Here is a 23502-nt window from a genome sequence, read left to right on the forward strand (position 1 = left end):
AACACGGCTACCCCTCTGATACTTAACTTTATTATAACACTCCACTATAAAACAGTGAACGCCAAGCACAGTAAAAAGTGGGGGCACCCGTTGCACCTGTAAAAGAAACTAGTAGGAGAAAAAATATCCAAGAATGTATCAGTTTTAAGATATTTAACCCTGGAAATATGTTTGAATCAATATATATTGGTGTGATAAATGAATAAATACCTTTGAGTGACCTGGGAACTATCTAAGAGTCTCCATCAGATTCTTTCCCTCCAAAGGAGAAAGAGATGGAAGAACATTAGTATATTCAGATATACAGTTAAAATATACAAATACACTCAGTAGTCCAAGCTTCTCCCAAGTAAATAAACCACCAATCTCTGTTTTACCTTACCATGAGTCTCCAGGTACCACTTGTCTACTTCCATCCCCTCTTGTAGACCTAATAATTGTCCTGGGTTGCCACCGCCACATATGGCAAAGGGGGTAGGGAGCAGAACTAGCTGTGTTGCAGGGAGTCTTCTACAAGGTTCTGCTCTCTGTTGATACTGGCCCTCAACAAACACATCTCTGGATTGTAGGGAAAACATGAGAAGAAAGAAATACATTAGTTCATCTTATAGTATCTGAGTATATAGACCCCACTCTGCCATGACTTTAGCCTGTAAGTGCACACTGCAATCTCCAGCTCACAAAAAGAATAAAATATCCATATTAGGGCTGTCAAGCGCTTAAAAAAATCACGATTAATCATGCGATTAATCACACTATTAATAATACAATATCATTTATTTAAATATTATAGGATGTTTTCTGCATTTTCAAAAATATTGAATTCATTTACAACACAGAATACAAAGTGTACAGTACTTGCTTTATATTTATTACAAGTATTTGCACTGTAAAAAAACAAAAGAAATAGTATTTTTCAATTCACCTCATACAAGTACTGTAGTGCAATCTCTTTATCATGAAAGTTGAATTTACAAATGTAGATTTATGTATAAAACCCCCTGCATTCAAAAATAAAACAATGTAAAATTTTAGTGCCTGCAAGTGGGTGCTCATCATGATCATCCTGGGCTTCCAGGGCTAGAGGTAGGCGAGGAAATGTATTGGAGAATCCTCCCAACCGCCTTCCATCATTATATTTCCCTCCAGTTGTATGAGGATTTAGCATGCATTCCTCAGTCAGGATGGAATCAATGATTGGAGGGGAAAAGGGCATGCTACAGCTAGGAACAGATAACTAGAAAGATGCCTTAGGAAGCTTGCAGTGCCCCAGGATAGCAACAGTTGGATGAAGTGCTGTGAGTGGTCACCATGAACCAGTTTATAGAACCCAGGCTAGTGAATGTGGACACACTGAACCACTGCGGGAATGGCCTGTACTAGCAAACCTTAGCTGCAGTGCTTTACCATTAAACAGTGCACTCTGCTAGTGCAGACAGACCGTTGGGCTTTGTTTTGTGACCCATCCCTGGAACTGTGAATGTTTCTAACTCCTCAAACCAATATATAATGATTAGAAGGTAACCTAACAACCCAATCACAGATGAGCCTTCCTATTCCAGGTCAAATGGATTATCTCATTCATGGAGTGAAAGGATCCCAGACACAAAGCATATTTCAGACATCTGTGAAAATGGGAGACCTAGAAGTAACTCGTGGCAAGGTAAGGGAGAACTCTTATGCTTACTAGAGCAAGAACCCACCTGGGTGTCACCACCGCTATGCTGACAATGTAATTGTTCTTTGGACAGGAACATGACTCCCTAAAACTGTGTACATTTTGTTATAAACCTGGGAGTTTGGATTTAGCAGCACAACACACTAATACATTTTTCTGTATCGCTAACAGCAGGAGCTCTGGACCCCTTAACTCCAAGAGGTGAATTATTCCAGGTCTATGGCAATGGGCCAAACTGCAATTTTAAATACAATTTTAAACAATACTATTCAATTGTTACTTTCAAACAGTCCTTTGAGTGAAAACCTGAAGCATATATGCAGCATATATTCAGTTAAGAGGAACCACAGTACAGATATAATGGCCTATATTCTCTGCTGTGCCTACAGTGGGGAACCACAAGTGAGCCATTTACAGCTCTCCGAGTCACTGGCTGGTTTTATGCTGGCCAGGTCTGGCTCAGGCTTTTTTGCCACCCCAAGTGGCGAAGGGAAGAAAAATAGAAAAAAAAAAGCCGCGATTGATGGCATTTTGGTGGTGGTTCAACCGCACCACTTCATTCCCACAGACAGCTGCAGCGGCATAGGAGGCGGCGAACAGAGCAGCTAACAGGGGAGTTTCAGTGGGAGTGCTGTTGGAGGAGTAGGTTTTTGTAGTTTTTGTAGTTTGTGGATTGTATTGTGGAGTTTGTGTGTGAGTGAGTGTGTGTGCAGGCTGCTAGGGGCTGTGTGCTGGGAGCAAGGTTGAGCCCTGAGTTGGAGGCGGGACTTACCTGATTAGGGGTCCTATATAAGGAGCCAGGCACTCAGGCAGTGGCACAGACAGCTGCAGCGGCATAGGAGGCGACGAACAGAGCGGCTAACAGGGGACTTTCAGTGGGAGTTTCCAGGGGGAGGTTACAGGGGAGACCAAGGCAGAGAAACCAGGAAGGCAGACTAGGGAAGAGGCAGGGGTCTGCCAGCAGCCCAGCGCTTGTTGGTGGCCTGCGGTGCGGTGTGAGGCATGGATTGCCAGGCACAGAGTTGGAACGATATGATGGAGGCGGAGGTAGCAGGTGCAGACACACTGAGGATGACCGGATGCGGTAGCTGCGGCATGTACATGGTCCTAGAGGGGGCACCTGAAAGGAGTTTCATCTGCATGAAGTGCCGCCTGATAGAGCTGCTCGAGGGAAAGGTAAGGGGACTGGAGATGCAAGTGGAAACTCTGGCTGAGTTTAGAAGGGGATTTGAGCAGATGATGGAACACAGACATGATGAGGCACAGGGGACAAGCTCAGACGAGCGGATAGAAGCAGGACCAAAGGATTCTGAGGAGGGGCTGCTGGGTGAGGAAAGTGGATGGTGGAAGCATGTGACTAGGAGAACCAGGCAGAGGAAAAGACGGGCAGGCGATGGAGAAATAGAACTCAGGAACAGGTTTGCTGAGTTGGAAAATGAAGATGGAGCACAGCAGGCTGCTGAAGGAGAAAGGGCGAGGAAGAAGAGGCGAGCAGCTAGTCCTGCAGAAGGAGGGGAGGAGTCAATGGAGGCGACACCAAGTACGAGTCCAAGGAGGATTGTAAGGGCGAATACAAATCGAGAGGAATTGCGGCCAGCTGCTGTGGGGGATAGACCGCAGAATTGCACTGTCGCCAGGAAAAGGCAAGTCTACGTGATTGGAGACTCTTTACTGAGAAAAGTAGACAGGCCTGTAACTAGACCTGATCGGGAGAACAGAAGGGTGTGCTGTCTGCCAGGGGCTAAGATACAGGATGTGGACCTGAGGCTGAATACGATCTTAGCGGGAGCGGGAAAGAATCCGTTGATTATCCTTCATGTGGGAACGAATGATATGGCTAGTTACTCGCTGGACTGTATCAAGGAGGACTATGCCAGACTGGGGAAGACGCTCAAAGAAATCGAGGCTCAGGTAATCTTCAGTGGGATTCTGCCGGTTCCTAGAGCGGGGCGACGAAGGAGTGACAAGATTATGGCGATCAACAGATGGCTCAGGCAGTGGTGTTATAAGGAGGGCTTTGGGATGTACGGTCACTGGGAAGCGTTTACGGATAGACGATTGTTCGCTCAGGATGGACTTCATCTAAGCAAGGAGGGAAACAGAATTCTAGGATGGAGGCTCACCGACCTCATCAAGAGAGCTTTAAACTAGGAAGTTGGGGGAGATGGTTGGGAGATGTTCAGGAGATCTCCACGCCGGAATATAACCTGGAGAGGGAAGTAAACAAAGTGAGAGGGGATACCCTTGCGGTCCAAAGAATTGATCCAAGGAGGAATAGTGGAGTAGAAACCAGAGTAATGGGTGATGCTGGTGGTAGAAGGTCTGTGCACGACGGGGGAAAGAATGTCACTGATGCCAAACGCCGAAAATTAAAATGTCTGTACACTAATGCGAGGAGCCTAGGTAACAAGATGGAGGAACTGGAGCTACTGGTGCAGGAAGTGAAACCGGATATTATAGGGATAACCGAAACCTGGTGGAATAGTACTCATGACTGGAGCACGGGTATTGAAGGCTATGTGCTGTTTAGAAAAGACAGGAAGAAAGGCAAAGGTGGTGGAGTAGCCTTGTACATCAATGATGAAATTAACTGTAGAGAAATAAGAAGTGATGGAATGGATAAGACAGAGTCTGTCTGGGCAAAAATCACACTGGGTAAAAAAGCAACTAGAGCTTCCCCTGAGATAGTGCTTGGGGTGTGCTATAGACCGCCAGGATCTGATTTGGATATGGATAGAGACCTCTTTAATGTCTTTAATGAAGTAAACACAAAGGGGAAATGTGTGATTATGGGGGACTTCAACTTCCCGGATATAGACTGGAGGACAAGTGCTTGCAAGAATAATAGGGGTCAGATATTTCTGGATGCGATAGCGGATGGATTTCTTCATCAAGTAGTTGAAGTACCTACAAGAGGGGATGCCATTTTAGATTTGGTGTTGGTGAGCAGTGAGGACCTCGTAGAAGAAATGGTGGTAGGGGACAACCTTGGTTCGAGTGATCATGAGCTGATTCAGTTCAAACTAGATGGAAGGATAAACAAATGTAGATCTGGGATTAGGGTTTTCGACTTCTCGAGGGCTAATTTTAAAGAGTTAAGGAAATTAGTTAGGGAAGTGGATTGGACGGAGGAACTTGTGGATTTAAATGCGGAGGAGGCCTGGAATTACTTTAAGTCGCAGCTGCGGAGACTGTCGGAAGCTTGCATCCCAAGAAAGGGGAAAAAAACCATGGGCAGGAGTTGTATGCCAAACTGGATGAGCAAGCAACTCAGAGAGGGGATTAGACAAAAGCAGAAAGCTTACAGGGAGTGGAAGAAAGGCAGGATCAGTAAGGGAAGCTACCTTGGTGAGGTCAGAACATGTAGGGATAAAGTGAGGAAGGCTAAAAGCCGCATTGAATTGGACCTTGCAAAGGGAATCAAAACCAAGAGTAAAAAGTTCTACAGCCACATAAATAAGAAGAAAACAAAGAAAGAAGAAGTGGGGCCGCTATACACTGAGGATGGAATGGAGGTTCAGGATAACCTAGGCATGGCCCAACATCTAAACAAGTACTTTGCCTCAGTTTTTAATAAGACTAGTGAGGAGTCTAGCGATGATGGAGGGATGATAAACGGGAATGTGGATATGGAAGTGGATATTACCGCAACTGAGGTAGAGGCCGTACTTGAACAGCTCAATGGGACGAAGTCGGAGGGCCCGGACAATCTCCATCTGAGGATATTAAAGGAACTGGCGCGTGAAATTGCGAGCCCGTTAGCGAGAATTTTTAAGCAATCGATAAACTCGGGGGTTGTGCCGTATGACTGGAGGATTGCTAATGTAGTTCCTATTTTTAAGAAAGGGAATAAAAGTGATCCGGGTAATTATAGGCCTGTTAGCTTGACATCTGTAGTATGTAAGGTCTTGGAAAAAATTTTAAGGGAGAAAGTAGTTAAGGACATAGAGGTCAATGGTAATTGGGATGAATTGCAACACGGATTTACTAAAGGTAGATCGTGTCAAACCAATCTGATCTACTTCTTTGAGAAGGTGACGGATTACTTAGATAATGGAAATGCGGTAGATATAATTTACCTAGATTTCAGTAAGGCGTTTGACACGGTTCCGCATGGGGAACTGTTAGTTAAATTGGAAAAGATGGGGATGAATATGAAAGTTGTAAGGTGGATAAGGAACTGGTTAAAGGGGAGACTCCAGCGGGTCGTATTGAAAGGTGAACTGTCAGGCTGGAAGGAGGTCACTAGTGGAGTCTCTCAAGGATCGGTTTTGGGACTGATCTTATTTAACCTTTTTATTACTGACCTTGGCACAAAGAGCGGGAATGTGCTAATAAAGTTTGCGGATGACACAAAGCTGGGGGGTATTGCTAACACGGAGAAGGACAGGGATACTATTCAGGAAGATCTGAACCACCTTGTAAACTGGAGTAATAGAAATAGGATGAAATACAATAGTGAAAAGTGCAAGGTCATGCACTTAGGAATTAATAATAAGAATTTTAGGTATACGTTGGGGGCGCATCAGTCGGAAGCGACAGAGGAGGAGAAGGACCTTGGGGTACTGGTTGATAGCAGGATGACTATGAGTCGCCAATGTGATACGGCTGTTAAAAAAGCAAATGCGATTTTGGGATGCATCAGGCGGGGTATTTCCAGCAAGGATAAGGAGGTGTTAGTACCGTTATATAAGGCGTTGGTGAGACCCCATCTGGAATACTGTGTGCAGTTCTGGTGTCCCATGTTCAAGAAGGATGAATTCAAACTGGAACAGGTTCAGAGACGGGCTACTAGGATGATCCGAGGAATGGAAAAACTTCCTTATGAAAGGAGACTCAAAGAGCTTGGCTTGTTTAGCCTGGCCAAAAGAAGGCTGCGGGGGGATATGCTTGCTCTATATAAATATATCAGGGGGGTTAACGTTAGGGAGGGAGAGGAATTATTTAAGTTTAATACTAATGTAGTCACGAGGACGAATGGGTATAAACTGGATATTAGGAAGTTTAGACTTGAAATTAGACGAAGGTTTCTAACCATTAGGGGAGTGAAGTTCTGGAACAGCCTTCCGAGGGAAGTAATAGGGGCAAAAGACTTTTCTGGCTTTAAGACAAAGCTTGATAAGTATATGGAGGGGATGTTATGGTAGGATCGTTAATTTGGGCAATTGATCTTGGATTACCACCAGATAGGTCTGCTCTATGGTCTGTGGGGAGATGTTGGATGGGATGGGAACTGAGTTACTGCAGAGAATTCCTTCTTGGGTGCTGGCTGGTGAGTCTTGCCCACATGCTCAGGGTTTAGCTGATCGCCATATTTGGGGTCGGGAAGGAATTTTCCTCCAGGGCGGATTGGCAGGGGCCCTGGAGGTTTTTCGCCTTCCCCTGCAGCGTGGGGCACGGGTCGCTTGCTGGTGGATTCTCTGCAGCTTGAGGTCTTCAAACCAATTTTGAGGATTTCAATAACTCAGTCCTGGGTTAGGGGTTGTTATAAAATTGGATGGGTGGGGTTCTGTGGCCTGCCTTGTGCAGGAGGTCAGACTAGATGATCATATTGGTCCCTTCTGACCTATGAGTCTATGAGTCTATGAGTCTATAATTCGGTGGCGGGTCCTTTGCTCCAAGAGAGACTGAGGGACCTGCTGCTGAATTGCCGCTGAAAACTCAGATGTACCACCCCTTCCCATTGGCCTTCCCAAGCATCTGCTTCCTGCACTGGTGCCTAGACATGGCACTGATGCTGGCCACAGCTCCTGCAGAGTTTAGAGCAGCCTCAGGGATGCTCTAAACTTTGTAGCTGGTAATTATCCCCAAGGACCTGCCCACAAGCTAGTTATTATCAGAGCACAACATGCTTCAACCACTTCCCCTACCCATCTTTACTCACCCTCACTCAGAGTCTGGCGATGGGGATGGCCTAGAATGCAGATGCACTAGGTCTGAGTCTGCTGGGGAGATACAGATAGTTCTGCTTCCTCTGTGCCACTTGAGCAGGATGGGCGAGATTCTATGGCCCAATATGTTGTAAAGCATGGCACTCCATTGGCTACAGCCACTTTGCTTTGGAAAGGTTTACCATTGAGAATACTTGGAGGTGATACATTGGATGAAAAAATAAATATCAGAGAAGTAAAATGTCTCCCAATTTTCTTTTTGTATGAAAAATTAAGAATTTGAACTCTCTAATTGAATTGCACACAAGAGCATCAGAATGGCCCCACTGCAGTTTTTCAAAGACAGAGACTAAGAGATGTATATTTAAGAGTTTAACAAGGAACTAAAATCCTTTGAGGTTTATCCCTGTTGCTTGAAATCAGCTGATCATTGCAAACAGGGCCAAACATATCAAAACAGGATATGCTAAATTTTGGAAATAAGGGTCTGAGGGCCAGATGTGTAAAGGTATTTAGGCATCTAAAGATGCAGGCAGGCACCTAGAGGGATTTTCAAAAGTGCCTAGGCAAGTTAGGTACCTAACTCCCATTGACTTCAGTGATTAGGTGTGTGATGGGTTCGATCACAGAAACCCCCTTGGGACTGTCACCTGATGTGCTGAGACTACCTCTGAGCCTGTTTTCTCTGCCACTTTGGACCTCCAGAACCCTGCCTTGTCAAGCCAGACATGCCAGTCTACTTCAACACAAACCCAGGGTTTGAACCGCTTGCCCCAGAGCTGAAGACTTAACTGAAAATGGCTTAGCAAGTGCTCCTGTCTCTAGCACCTAGACACCCAGTGGGATCCAAACCCCAAATAAATCTGTTTTACTCTGTATAAAGTTTATACAGGGTAAACACATAAATTGTCCACCCTCTGTAACACTGATAGAGAGATATGCACAGCTGTTTGCTCCCCCAGGTATTAATTACTTACTCTGAGTTAATTAATAAGCAAAAAGTGATTTTATGACGTTTAAAAAGTAGGATTTAAGTGGTTCCAAGTAATAACAGACAGAACAAAGTAAGTTGCCAAGCAAGATCAAACAAACACACAAGTCTAAGCCTAATACATTAAGAAACTGATTACAGATGAAATCTCACCCCCAGAGATGTTCCAATAAGCTTCTTTCACAGACTGGTCTCCTTCCTAGTCTGGGTCCAGCAATCACTCACACCCCTGTAGTTACTGTACTTTGTTCCAGTTTCTTTCAGGCATCTCTTGGGCGTGGAGAGGCCTTCTCTTGAACCAGCTGAAGACACAGTGGAGGGGTTTCCAGGGCCTTTTATATTCTCTCTCTTGTGGGCAGAAACCTCTTTGTTCTCCTGTGCAAAATCACAGCAGCCAGATGGAGTTGGTAGCCACCTGGGCAAGTCACATGTCCATGAATGATTCAGCTTTTTGCAGGCAGACACCATTGTTTAGATGTTAGTTTGAACATTCCCAGGAAAGCTCAGATGTAGATTGGCATCTCCCAAAGTCCATTGTCAATTAAGTCCTTTCTCAGGAAGCTGACCAAATGCTTCACTGAGGCTACTTAGAATCAAACACATTGAGATACAAGTACATAGCCAATATTCAAAACTTCAAATACAAAAATGATACACACATACAGACAGCATAACCATAGCTAGCAAACGACAACCTTTCCACAGATGCCCCACTTGACCTCCTCTGTACAAGACCTGGTGCAACAATGATCTATATGGTTATAGTTCATGTCAATAATGTCACAAGGTGCTTTTGAAAATCCTACTAGGCACCAATTTGCATCTTTAGGTGCTAACTACCTTTGAAAACCTGGCCTTAAGAGTTTTAGCCAAATGATCATTACAGTCACTGATCACCAAGGCCAAGTTCTACAGTATTAGATTATTACTAAAATCCAGATTGTGGCCTATCCCAACTGCTCCTGCAGGGGAGTAGGGGGGATATAAGCATCTCTTACTTTCCTGCATTGGCTACCCATACCACAGAGCAGTGAGGAGCCTCTGCAAGACTGCTACATTTCTCTCTGTGCATATGGGCGAAGTTTCATGGCCAAACGTTCCAGCCAGTTCAGCTGTGCTTGGGAACATAGATTGCACGAAGTTTAGGGCTTGCACAAGCTGTCTTTCTCTTTCACATACACCTCCTGGAGCAGGAGGAAACTGGAAGGCACAATCTGCTTCTTAGTCTTCTCTTGGGGAGAGCACAAGAACACACTTCCCCATATGCATAGCAGACTGTAAAATACTACTTTTACCCAGATGGTGCTACTCATCTGAGGACAACTATGTTTAATGTAAATCAGTTAAATTTTAGAACTTAAAGGCTTCTGCTAATGTAAGGCCTAATTCTGCAGCCCCTCAGGCAAAATTCCCACCAGCTACACTGGGAGTTTTACCAGTGTATGGGCAACAATACTGGATCAGTTGTTTTTCTTTGTAAATGTAATACAGTTTTAGCAACTATTCTAAAAATGGTACATTTAGATGTGTATATTTTTTCACAGTGGAGGTCAAGGTTGTTAATGCCTGATGATATTGAGGCCATAGGTTAAATCCAAGACCATATTGCAAATATATGGAAATTATCTTTATAGTTTCATGCAGCCTTCCATTCTCATAGACTCATAGACTTTAAGGTCAGAAGGGACCATTATGATCATCTCGTCTGACCTCCTGCACAATGCGGGCCACAGAATCTCACCCACCCACTCCTGTAACAAACCCCTAACCTATGTCTGAGTTATCGAAGTCCTCAAATCGTGGCTTGAAGACCTCAAGCTGCAGAGAATCCTCCAGCAAGTGACCAGTGCCCCATGCTGAAGAGGAAGGCAAAAAACCTCCAGGGCATCTGCCAATCTGCCCTGGAGGAAAATTCCTTCCTGACCCCAAATATGGCGATCAGTTAAACCCTGAGCATGTGGGCAAGACTCACCAGCCAGCACCCAGGAAAGAATTCTCTGTAGTAACTCAGAATTCACCCTATCTAACATCCCATCACAGTTTCTAGGAAGAAGTCCAGTCTGACAATTCACATATTCAGAATGCCCAATTTGTATGTACATGTGTGCACATGCACATCATGCCAGATTCTCTGATCCTCTATGTGCCAGTCAAGCGATGCAAAGAGGAATTAGATTGGCCAGAAATAGTCAGTACAGTGGGGTTCTTTGGTGACATAGAGCTGGCTCCATTACCAGCCACCTCCTTACCCCAGTGTAAGGGGATGGTGGGGAAGAGAGAGACCTCATGAGTTAGAGCTGCTTTCTCATTGGGTCATTGGTGCAGGATCAGGGAGCTGGAACTGTTTCCCTGTGGCCTCTCCTCTCCACTCCTGCTGAGTTCATGCAGAGTGGTGCAGAATCCGTCTCTCAATGATCCTGTTTTAATTTTTATGGTGCTCGATCCTGTGCAGAGCTGACTACCTCTAGTGAGGTACAGAGCATCCTCGACTCTCACTGCACACTGCGTTTGCTGCTCACAGAGTTGGGCATTAAAAGGACACCGGTAACTTGAAATGCACAATTCTCTGACAATGTTTTACCTGTTTTTGCTGCCTGTATCTACTAAGATTAATGCAACTGAAAGAGACTGGGGCATTTTACTCATTTTGTTTTCAGTGTATTTGCTACAACAGCATTTTCTGCATAGTCAGTTGTGCTGGGTTGTTGATGGTGCATGCCTTTTTACAAGCCCTGCAATAGTTGGTGTTTACCAGCAGTAGAGCCGAAAATGAAACTAAAGAGGCACAAGTGTGTGCAGGGGCGGGGAGAAGCAGCAGACCTGAACACGTAGGGGGTCATGTGCTCACTTAAAAGACCCTCCCAACAGGACAGAGGAGTAGAAAAGCCCCTAGCAATTTTTTCTTAAAGGAATTTTTTTTAAAATTGGGGCTATGACTAATGTGTGTTCTGTTAGCAAACTGTATTGTTTTGAGTCCATTTCAGAAAATTCAAGTTGACAGGGTCCCTTTTAACTAGTATATTGGATATTTTTTTCTAAATATAGTTAATATTTTATTAAGAGATCACTAGCACACAAAGCTGTTAGTGGGATGTTTCATTACGTAGAAATTACATCTCCTTGGTTTCACCCATTGTTCTAACAGCAATGTGAGAGGTCATGAACAATGTGGAGAGTAGCCATGAGTAGCTCAGTGATTCCAACCCTTATGACTGTATTGTGAGTTTTACAATATTTAGTGTTTATCTTAGAGCCCTGGCGGGTTCTACTTGGGTGAGAATTTCAGCTTTTATATTTTAAAACGTAAGTTTCTACCTCTCACGGTTGCAGAGAAAAGTTTGAAAATGTGACCCAAATGCACCCTAAAAACTCAGAAACCAGAAGGCAAATAAAAGCTCATGATTTTGGGGGGATGCCTGACTCATGATTTTTGAACGGCAGAAGCTGTCGATACCACTAGTTTGGCAGGGAGGTAATGAACATGAATTATAAACATTTTTTAAATGTTGTACATGTACATTTCAAGATATTATTTGGTCTGTCTTTATCCTCTGATCTTTTTCAGGTAATATAGGAGGAAACAGAAAGAAAATCAGAGGCAAAAAATATAGGCCACGATCTAATTCAACTGAGTAAGTCGACCCTTTAACAGCAAAGCAGAAAAGAACAGCTTACAAACTAATGCTACTTTCATTTACATTGAGCATTTTAAAGTAGAAAGTACAGATGTTCCCTGTGGCCCACTCAAAGTACTCACTGGCAGGCTGGTAAATGGTTTAACAAATGTGTTTTTAATATTCTTTTTACTTTTTCTACAACAATTAATTATTGCTTTTCTTCTTCACAGTCAGCCCTATAGTGAACCCCACTGGGGGTGATAGCCTGCACCATCACAACAGACTTTTGTCTACAATAAACTGCTATTTCTGAGTGTGTCCTGTTCAACTAGTGAATTTCAGATAACCTATTTTCCTTCCTTTGCCCTCACCCCAGATGGAACCACTGCAGATGACACTGGTCCTCCTGGGGACACACATTCCTATCTCTGACTCCCCACCCAGAGATTTTAGGAAAAGAACCTAACTGTGCTTTGAGAACATATTTACAGTTTAGTGCTCTAAGCCATCAAGTCTGATCTAGAATATTTTCTCAAACCACTGGGATCAGAACATGATGAGACTGTCCGTGCACAGTCTTTGCTACAATGCCCACTGAGGTCAGTGTGAGTCTTTTCATTGACTTCAATAGGCTTTGAATTTGGTCCAGTAAGGGAAAAATAATGAAATGGGCAGGTATGTATTAATTTAATCATATTAAGAATTGAGCCCATTTGTAAAACTGTCATACATGTACAGGTTTCACATAAACAGTTACAAAATTAATTAAATTTGCTTTCCTGCCTTCTTTGTTTTGTTTAATTTATTGAATAGGCCCATATTTGCTATTCTCCTCCTGAGAAATACTCCATATTATCTATCTCTACTTAGTTAGACCCCTTATCTGAAAGGATGGTGAATAGGTGGAACCGTAACCTCTAGGCTTGTCAAACATTTTCCACTAGGCTTCCTTTGTCATTACTGTGCCACTTAAGAATTTATAATTCTCTGCCGTTGACAGAAATGATTATTCCCTCTCCCTCTGTCATCAATACGAATGTATCTCCTCACTGGCAGAAGGGTTTGATACTGGGCCAGCTGGAAGCTAATAGATTTAAAAATTGTATTAAAGCTAATGTTAAAAAAATTATATAATATATAGGTTGAGAAAAGCATGCCTGTACATCTGGGTATAGTGCTTAGATTATCCACAAATGCCAAGTTTGTTTTTAAAAGTCAAATGATACACAGAATACCTAATCAGCAATAATCCAAATTTAGGTGAATAGATTTAACAATACAGTTTAGATATTAAAATCTGAATACTCAGGTACATCACTCATGAAAAGTTGTACAGAGACTTGGTTGTGGAAAGCAAAATATATCAATGAGTGGAGATTATCCCTCAATAATTGAGAATTAGGTAGGTTGTCCATATAGAAAATAGAATCCACGAGGAAAGTATTTCAGTTACTTTCCTGACTGCACTTGTCATTGGCACTCCATATCATCTCTCCTGGTATTGCTGATGATACTACTAGATTTTCTGAGAGCCCAGCCTTTTTCAGCTAAAGGATTTTGAGTTTGTTCCAAAACTTGAGTATTCCAAGTTCAATATACAGTTGTTGCATACATAAGTTTCCAAAGGTTCACACAGGTGAGTCTTTGCTACAAATTACAAACATTAATAGTTTGAGACATGTAATAGCTACAACATTGCATGGTTAAAAATGGCAATACAAAACCAGTAAGATTATTCTTAAATCCCTTGGAGGAGCTTAACTTTCAAGTGACTGCAGCACCCCTGTCTCTGTGGTCTTAATATTGATAAACTCTTATTGGAATGTTGATTGTTTGGTTTTCTTCCTTTGCATGAGACAATTTGATAAGAGCAAATTAGCTTGGTTGACTAACCTGCTCAGAGTGCAGATGAGATTGCATTTTCTCTTTTTAACGTGACCTATAATTTCTGCCATATCTAATTCTTTCATTTCATCCCTGCTGCTGAGTATAGTGTAAGCAGAAATGGTAACAGTCAGAGGCAGAACCTGTTGCTGAAGAGTAGGCAATCTATAAGGGGGTGGCACAGAACATCTGTGTTCCTGAAATATACTTGCCAGACTAAGTGGACTGGGGAGAAACCCTTTCCCCGAAGGTGTCTGCTTTGGGGGTGAGTGAGAGAGGTTGGTGATTGCAAAGTCACCTTGTCAAGAGTCTGCTCTGCAAGAAGAGCCGCTATGAGGTGAGCAGGTTTCACATTCTCCCAAGCAACACGTCTGCAGTGAGGAGAGGAGAGAATTGTAGGGGTGTCACACATAGAATATAATTATAAATATGAAATCACATTTTGAAAAGAACTGACCAGGAATGATCTGTTACTAACAGTGACCAAAACATTTGTTGTTTGTTTTAACAAAAATGTGATGCCAGCTGCTTTAAGGGTGCCTTAAGGTTCATGCAACATTTTCAAGACAAATTCACCTCATTAACGTCTCAGGTAAATGGGAAAGAACCTTAATAAAATATATCCTGAGACAATGGATAGTGATTGGAGTATTTTCTATATGAGATCTGGGAGCTGAATAGTGCAGACAGTGAAAAGAAAATAATAAGGTGCCAAACTATTGTCTCTCATAAGTAAACAAGATCCACTGTAAATTGTTAAAACATTATGAGCCTGATTTGTGCCATACTCTGAATGTGTGCAGAATTCAGGTATTTTCACAGGAAACTACCGGATGTACAGTTACATACACACATACCTGATTTATGCATATATTTGCAGCGATTGCATGCACTAATTAAGTGCACTGTTTTGTGTGCACAGTTGTGCAACTGATTGGAAATTGGCCCACAATTAAACTGTCAGTTTCCTCTGAATTTCTGAAGCATTGGGTAGGGTTTCAGCCATATGACTCTCATTAGTATTAGCATGGGATGCACATAGCAAGCATCTCATGCAATTCCTGAAAAATGTACCAGGCATTATTTTGAAATCTAACAGATTGTTTCTTGGTTGATGTAAGCCTGCTGATAAATGTCATCGCTCTACTTACAGATATTTTTGTCAGTTTTTAATTGCTTCCAGATGAGTAGAAAAAAAAAAACTTGGGAGTTTTTATTCAATGAAGTCAGGTGGTTCACTCCATACAAAGAAAATGTTGACTAACGGAGGCAGCATGTTCTGCCAAAGTTTCTATAACAGAATTGATTAAGTGGTCTGATAAAGTAATAGTTTTCTGTTAAAATCAATGAATATTATCCAAGAAAGGTAATACAGACTTTCTGAATATCCTGACAATAAAATGGAGATGTGTTAAAACATGTCCTAGTAAGACGTGTTTTGCCAATTAGCAGTACTGGTTCTCTCTGTTAATTATTTTCATCTAAGTGTGCATCTTCCTCATTGTTATAAATTGATATAAACATGATTTGGCTTAGATTTTTCTATTACATATTGTGTTTTTGCAGCAGGGTAACCCATGTATCTGAGCCCGGGCTTTCTCTCGCCCACCAAATCCCGACCCAAGGCATAAGCCAAAGGGGTTCTCACCACCCCCATACAGGGAATCGGGACCACAGGTCAGTTTCACCTGCTCCTATATTCTAGGCTGCCATTTTTATCCCATGAAAAGTCCTTTTCCCTGAGTATTCAATAGTTTCACTGTGGAAAAACAGTTTTGACCTCTTGGAGGTGCTCCTGCTGATGCAGCGCTAGCTCAACCCTCCTCCTTGCCAGCCTGAGGTGTAAGATCACTCTTGAACCTGGGTCTTTTGCATTATTGCATGTTGCGCTACAAGCCAAATCAAGCTATTGGTCTAGTTTTTGCCTTAGATTTAATGACAGATTTATTTCAAAGGAGAATTTATCATTCAAAATAATGTTGGATTTCAATGATGACTGATGCACGGATGACTGCAAAGATCAATCTGAGAGCTTTCTCATGATATAATTCAGTGGTCTGCAGTGACATAATGTAAACCTTTCTATATGCAGATTGATTGGAAGGAATGAAAGTTATCTGTATGTAACTGGGCCTAGGAAGCTCACAAACATTATTGGATAACAACTGCATGCTTTGTTGCCACATTACATTTTATTTTCTACTTTAAAAAGACGGATCAGGAGTGTTTCATGGTTACCAAAAGACCCCTTCAAATAAAAAGTGCAGGTTAAAAATACTGCAGCTATGGCTGACTCCCTAGGAAATCCATAGCTACATCAGCAGTTAAAACTGTAACAGCAGATCCAAACGATACTGGCGCCAGCCTGTTGATTTACTAGCACTTCATCTGTGGCTGCACCATAGCTTTAAACTTTTACTTTTTACTAAGAAGCCAGGTTGGAAAGCATAAAGCACTACTGATTTCACTCGTTTGTGATTAAGAAAGGCAAGTTAGAGGCAGCTGTGGCTGGGGGCAAATCCTTTTTGAAAGCTGTGGCTGTGCTTACGCGGGGCAGGGAGATGAAGTTCCAGAGCAAAAAAGGAGGTCTAAGGAGGTTTTTTTTAAAACAACAACAACCTGCTACAGGTTTTAGACTTTGACATGGTCTGGAATATTGTAGTACATTCAGTTGTGTTTTCAAAGAAAGAAAACTGGCCTGTCCTACACTCATAAAATCAGTCCCTTGAGGAACAGAACAACTGTCTTCACCTGTTGGAATAGTACTGCTAATCATGGAATAAAATAACAACGTTTCTTAGTTTTGTGTGTAACTTAAACACATACATGGTTTTTTAAAAGTTGTTCTTTTGCTAATCGAGGTTTTACAAGGTAAAATATCAGATCAGTTATGCAGCCCTCTTTGCAATTTCACCGGATCACACAAAATTATTAAAACCAATTTTTGTTCACAGGATAGGTGTAAAGAAATTACCAGAGGTGGCAAAAAGAGCATTTTAAATGGTGAGGTTGAAATTCATCCATATACAGAGGGCCAGCCCAAAGTCTCTGCAGCACTCAAGGCCTCAATCCTGCAATTCAGTCCAGCTGGGCAGATGCCTGCCGCTGCAGAGAGTAAATTGCAGGACAGGAGTCAAAATCTCATCATGTCACTACTTTGAGGACATAAGAGGTGCAAATACCTTGTGATCATTCCTGGCCCTCTGCATAGAGGTAAATTTCACCCTTAGGAAATTAAATGAATAATGTGTCCTCAACAATTTCCAGATTAACTGAACTTGAGCCTTGTTGCAGTTCAAATTTTCTCATGCAGTTGTACACATTGCCTACTCCTCACCCAACATCCATACTGATTTATTTGCCAAACTCACTTGCATTTTGGGGATGAAGATATCCTTGCTGAGCTTGTGCTGTGTGTTCTCAGATTTTCTTTTCTTCTTGTTCTTCTGCCTTCTCTATCCCTTCCATTGCTTTCTGCAGGTATTTAAACCCCTGGTTCAAAAGAGAATATAATGTAGCTAAGTGGGTAGAAGATGTGAATAAAAACACTGAAGGACCATACTTTAGGTATTTTGTAAATTAATTCTATATCATTTGTAAGAGCTGTTCCAGCATATACAAATATGTTGGGACTCCTATCTTGTATATATCAGTACAAGTTACTGTAGGTGCAAAGAGCCCCTTGTTCATTTGCTGCCTTTTGATGTCTTTTTTTTTTCTTTATTTGGCTTCATGTGCAATTCCAATTCTTTTTCTGAATGTTTTAATGAAGCCATTGAAAAGGATGTTTGTAGTGCATGCATTCCCACCACCATCTATAGCTTTTAGCAGCTTTCTCTTCATTTTATGCCAAGTAGTGTTTTATGGGCATGAGACATATTTACCACTAATAAAATAGTTTTAACCTAAATAGGATTTCATTTACTGAAACAAATGGTCTCTTGTCTATATAGTGCATACTAAACTTACACAAAAAGAAAAAGAATAAAATGTAGTAGAATTTTACCTTAAAAATACAATGGGGATGACATAATTAACATGACCAGAATTAAAAAGGAGAACTATAAGACTCCATTCTGCACTGGGAAGATCTAACCACCTAGTGTATGAGGTACAAATGAGTGTAGGGTTCTACTGAAAATACTTACAATTAAAGAGAAAATTGTGAATTTAGTACCAAGTAAACAGAAAAACTAGGTCAACCTCCGTCTTGCACCTGAATAATGAAACTTTGATTCTTCATGCAGTTCCCAATTTCCCCCATCCCCACGTTAGGAATGAGGGGAGGGGCAAAGATAGCTTTAAGCCACTGTTTTGTCTAGTATGTGGAGGAGCCACAGAGTTGCTTTAATTTATGTTCTGCTTCCCATGGCCCTCAGTAGTCTCCAGGAGGCAGAGAATATGCCCCATCCCACCACTAGCCAACCCCAAAACACCCCCTATTCTGGCCAGGGTAGGGTGTTTACACCAGTTCTATAGACCAAGGGGTCACCTTGCACAGGAGGTATTATCAGGGGCACATTTCTGCTCCCTTTGTACTAACAGAGTGGCATAGAGGGACTGTAGTAAAACTGAGAATCAGGCCCCAAACCTCTCTGTAGTTGAGAACTAGCTCCTAGTTTTCAACAGCACAATATAAAAGCATGAAGCAGACACAATCTGTGGAAATGTGAAAAGACATTTAATTTAATAATCCCACAGTGCTTTGGAAAGAGCCGTTCTTGTTTGTTAGGCATATCGTGTGCCATTAACATGACTTGATCTCTGCAGTGCGTTAGAAATGAAGTGTTAAGTGAATACCATCGACCAAAAATCATGAATAAAGAAACATTTAAAAAAGGCAAGTGAACTCAGAATCCCACAATTATACTTTTAGTATTTTAAATGATAGCTGTGAAATATTTCCATTACATCATCTACATGTTACTTAGAACAGCTGCATTTTGAAAATACAAAAAGATATTTGTAGAGGCAAACGATCCATCTGAAGTACTCTGCTGTATATCTTTTCATTAAAAAAAGAACTGGGTGCTCTTAGCATTAGTAGCATTAGAACTTTTATCTCGTAATTACAGTTTGAAGCTACAGTAATAATTTAGGTTAAATTAATCCCTGGGCCAAAATTTGGCTTCAAATACCTGAAATCTCTTGGAATTGAATGTGTTTATCTGAGGACAATCTGTCTAGGAATATGCTCTTTCACACCTTCCCCAACCCCAATGAGTTAGGGACTAGTTATATAATTTGAAGAACTACTAAAGTGCTTTGGCAACAAGGTACACATTCAAGTATCAGAGGGGTAGCCGTGTTAGTCTGGATCTGTAAAAGCAGCAAAGAATCCTGTGACACCTTATAGACTAACAAACGTTTTGGAGCATGAGCTTTCGTGGGTGAATACCCACTTCCTCAGATGCATGTAGTGGACATGCATCTGAGGAAGTGGGTATTCACCCACGAAAGCTCATGCTCCAAAACGTCTGTTAGTCTATAAGGTGCCACAGGATTCTTTACTGCAAGGTACACATTAAATGTCACAGAACTTTTCTGCAAAACTTTCCAGTTCAGCAGTAGCTCCAGATTAAATTCCTTAGGAAACCATCTAGAAAAAACAGAAGTATGCTGACTGCTAGTGTTCTTCTCAAAATGCAGTGGAAACCTGCAACTTCAGCAGACCAAAGTATTGATGAAACACAAAAATTGCACCAGTTTAACTAACATACTTTATTTAAATCAGTTTAGTTAAACTGTGTAAACCCTGCATGGACACTTCCTTTGTTTTTTGTATCTGCTTATATTGATTTTGCTCAGCGTTTCTCAAACATGGGTCGCCACTTGTGTAGGGAAAGCCCCTGGTGGGCTGGGCCAGTGTGTTTACCTGCCCCATCTGCAGGTCCGGCCGATCGTAGCTTCCACTGGCTGTGGATCACTGCTCCAGGCCAATGGGAGCTGCTAGAAGCGGCAGCCAGTAAATCCCTCAGCCCACACCGCTTCCAGCAGCTCCCATTGGCCTGGAGCAGCAATCCACGGCCAGTGGGAGCTGTGATCGGCTGGACCTGTGGACGAGGCAGGTACACCAGCCCAGGCCGCCAGGGGCTTTCCCTACACAAGTGGCGACCCTAGTTTGAGAAACCCTGATTTAGCTTAATTGGGGAATTGGTTGAAATTGACTTAAGTTTAAACCCACATAGCATTTGCAACACTTCACTAAATCAATTGTAATAAACAATTTTAGTTAAACTTGTGCTTCTTCTCAGACACAAGAAAAAAGACATTATTATTACTAAGGATACTGTTTAAAAACTCACACAGCAGCTTTCTGAGCTCTTAAATACACAATCTTTTAAAAGCAATTTTTAAACAAAATAACTTTGCAAAACTTCAAAAAAATAACCGAAGATAGTGGCTTATAGTATAAAGTGTAGGCTTGTAAAAAAAGCACACTAATTAATTGTTTAAAGGGCCTATTTTATAACCCAAGTGATTAGTCAAATTCAAGAAAAACACCATCTTATGCTTGGCTTTAGAAACCATGATCCAAGAATGGAGACAGTTAACACGGAATAATACTTTTTTTTAGTTGTTTCATTTGTGCTCTCTTTTAAGAAAGCTGAAATTGACACAGCTGTTTTGTTTACTTCCCTGTTTCTGTGCTACACTCAGTGATGTCAGTATAGTTCTGGGAATAGTGTGTTGTTAAGTGCTGTTGTTGAAGCCAGCAGAGGGACTAGAGAATCACAAAACATTGATAACTGCCAAAGTCTGCTGTTGTAGATTTTCAGAAAACAGAGCCTCTTGAGGACTTTCCTCAGCAGACTTAAAAAAAAAATCTTAAAGTAAGTCAAAGTTGGTCCTAGGTTACCGATAGTGGCCTATTTACCGAACATTTTCCACATGGTGAGTCAAGTATGTGTGTATATACATAGATATAATTATTCTTAATAGTTAATAATCAGAGCTGGCCTTTCTGGTCCCACAAAATCCCCAGCTGTGGTTCCCCAAATAGGCGAGACCAAGAACTGTAAAGGAGAATTTCATCTTTCACTTACAATCTAGCCCTTTCTTTTATTGTATATGTACGATCTGTGTAAGGGGCAGCATATTGCTGCACAGTCCCAGCAGCGGACAAAGCAGGGAAATCTCTTCCTGGCTCCTGGCCTCCCTCCAAGGGGCGAGCAGTCTGCTACTGGTCTTACACAAGAGGCAGACTACTTGTCCCTTTCATGCGAGCTCTGTGCCTACTATTGCAGTTTCTGCTGAAAGTAACCTTTGGAACAGTGATCAAGAACTACTTGCAGGCTTCATTTGAGGCAAGCCAGACTCTCAGGGATTGTGATGGTATCATTAGAATGTGAACTGTCAAAGCCTTAAGTATGCCAATCCCATAGATTAATTTGTGCAAGAATGATGCAAAGGGTCCCTCTGAAACACTGAGCTGCCCGAGTTTGAGTTACTGCAAATATTTACATTAATAGTAAAAAGTTTACAGAGAAACAAGATTTTCAAGGTGAAAACCCAGGACACTTGTCCCGAGGGAGGAGGATGGCGTGGGGGGACATGTTACAGGGATGGAGAGGAAGAGAGAATAGGTCTTCTGTTCCCCTCTCATATTTTTCTGCTTTTGTTTGCTTTTTCCTGTTCTGAACTTTCTCCCCTGCTTCTCCTCAGCTGGCCATTTAAACCAGCTTTAACTCTGCTTTGTGCCACCAGCTTTAACCTCGAATTTCCAGGCTTTTATCCCACCATCCATTGCCTTTGTGTGTGAGAGCATCTCTGGCTGGTCATAGTCACACAGGGCCACTGGGCTCATTTTTTCCTTGTTTCATCTGGGACGGTCAGATTGTGCTTTTTTAAAAGAATTTTTTTTTGTTTCTTTCCTTCCTCCCTTCCTGCCTTATTTGCCCCTTTCTCTCCCTCTTCCTTTTTACTTTCAATTACTCCTTTCTTCTTCATTGCTGTATTTAGTTGCAGTTGTTGGAAAGTACAAGTAAGCTCTGTACTGTGTACTGAAGGCAGCAAGCAGTTTATAGTCACTCATCTTCTCCAGTAATAAGTTCCCACATCATGGCTCCATGATGGAGAGATCCCCGATTCTCACTCTGACAAGCTCTACCTGTGGGATTTACAGTTCCTATGGAAGAGAGCTCTTTAATAAAGCCATTGTAATGGTGAGAAGCCATTTTCTTAGGTAGGTTGACTCCTTTCCATGGAGAAGATTAGTGGTGAGGGTGAAATCCTGGCCCTGGTTGAAGCCAATAGCAAAACTCCCATTGACTTCAGTAGAGCCATGATTTCACCTCGAGACTCTGAAGATAAATGTGTTTAATAAGCTTTGTGAATCTAGTGTTCTGGGCACATGTAGGATCATTTAGAAACTTCATGCAGTATTTAGAATTAATGTCCCCAAACTGGAACATCAGCCTATTCTTGCAGACCCACCCTTAGAACTAAAACTCTGTCCCCACTTCCAGCTTCTGCTCAGCCCTCTTCTTTCTGCACCCCTGAAAAAAACTTGAGAGAACAAATGGGCCTGTTTATGTTTTAAAATATGGCCTAATCTATACTAGAAAAAATATATACTAGTTAAATGTAATCAATCTGGTTAAACTTGTGCAAAGCCCTAGTATAGATACTCTTAAACTGATAATTTACTGATTTAAGCTAAACCAGAATAAGCAAGGTTTTATTTCAGTTTGATTGCATTAGGAGTGTGTGCCGCTTTAACCAGATGGATTTTTAACTTGATTTAGTGCAGTTTACAAAATGAGGTGATAAACAGTACCATTGAGGAATAAGGGGTACCCAGCGTAGCTGTCTTCTCTAATTTTGATAGTAGTTGTGTTTTAGGAGATCATGTGTCATTTAGTTGTGGGCTAAGTGACATTTATTTCACGCCATCTCTTTTGACCTCAACATTGTCTAAATAACTAGTGTTGTGCTGGTATTTTGTTTTGAAACCCAATATGATTACAAAAATGTCTTAGTTTTAGCTTCAAACATAGACACAAAAATGAGTCATTAACTCTTCCTTCTTGGTCTCAGACCCCAGGATGAAAATTCCCAGACCCCCTCCGAGATTCATAGCTTCATTTTGGGTTGCTAGTAAAATCTGTGATCAAACCTTCCTACCATACACTGTGTAGGAATGAATGAGACTTATGAGTCTTGCATTGTAATTCAGGCCTTGCATGTGAGTTCAGATGAAAACAAAATTTGATGTGAAAGTTAACAGATGTGAAACCATGAGAACTGAAACCTATGGCAAAGGCTCAATGAAACCCACCTGAACCAAAACTGCAGAGTTTTGCCCAGCGCTAACCCTTGCATTACCCGCAAGTATCCCTGTAGCTGGATGCTGACTTTCTTCCATCCTGTAAATGAGAAAGTTCTTACATAGCTCTCTCATTTAAAGTGCATATAAATCTGGGATACACAGCACATTAA

The 23502-nt window shown here is 41.8% G+C and overlaps 1 protein-coding gene across 12 annotated transcripts in view; it reads left to right on the forward strand.

The window, feature by feature from the left end:
* The window catches only part of ADAM22 (ADAM metallopeptidase domain 22), a 211400-nt gene that overhangs the window by 177844 nt on the left and 10054 nt on the right, over nucleotides 1-23502 (forward strand). For 4 of the 12 annotated variants that reach the window (XM_050939515.1, XM_050939516.1, XM_050939520.1 and 1 more), the window contains 4 exons: nucleotides 1563-1663; nucleotides 12126-12192; nucleotides 15628-15738; nucleotides 17542-17628. In XM_050939515.1, the coding sequence (XP_050795472.1) occupies nucleotides 1563-1663; nucleotides 12126-12192; nucleotides 15628-15738; nucleotides 17542-17628 (366 nt within the window). The remainder of the gene's footprint in view (nucleotides 1-1562; nucleotides 1664-12125; nucleotides 12193-15627; nucleotides 15739-17541; nucleotides 17629-23502) is intronic. The other 8 variants (XM_050939517.1, XM_050939519.1, XM_050939522.1 and 5 more) reach the window with 3 other exon arrangements.

This window comes from Gopherus flavomarginatus, chromosome 2 (assembly GCF_025201925.1).
Source record: "Gopherus flavomarginatus isolate rGopFla2 chromosome 2, rGopFla2.mat.asm, whole genome shotgun sequence".
NCBI lineage: Eukaryota > Metazoa > Chordata > Testudines > Testudinidae > Gopherus > Gopherus flavomarginatus.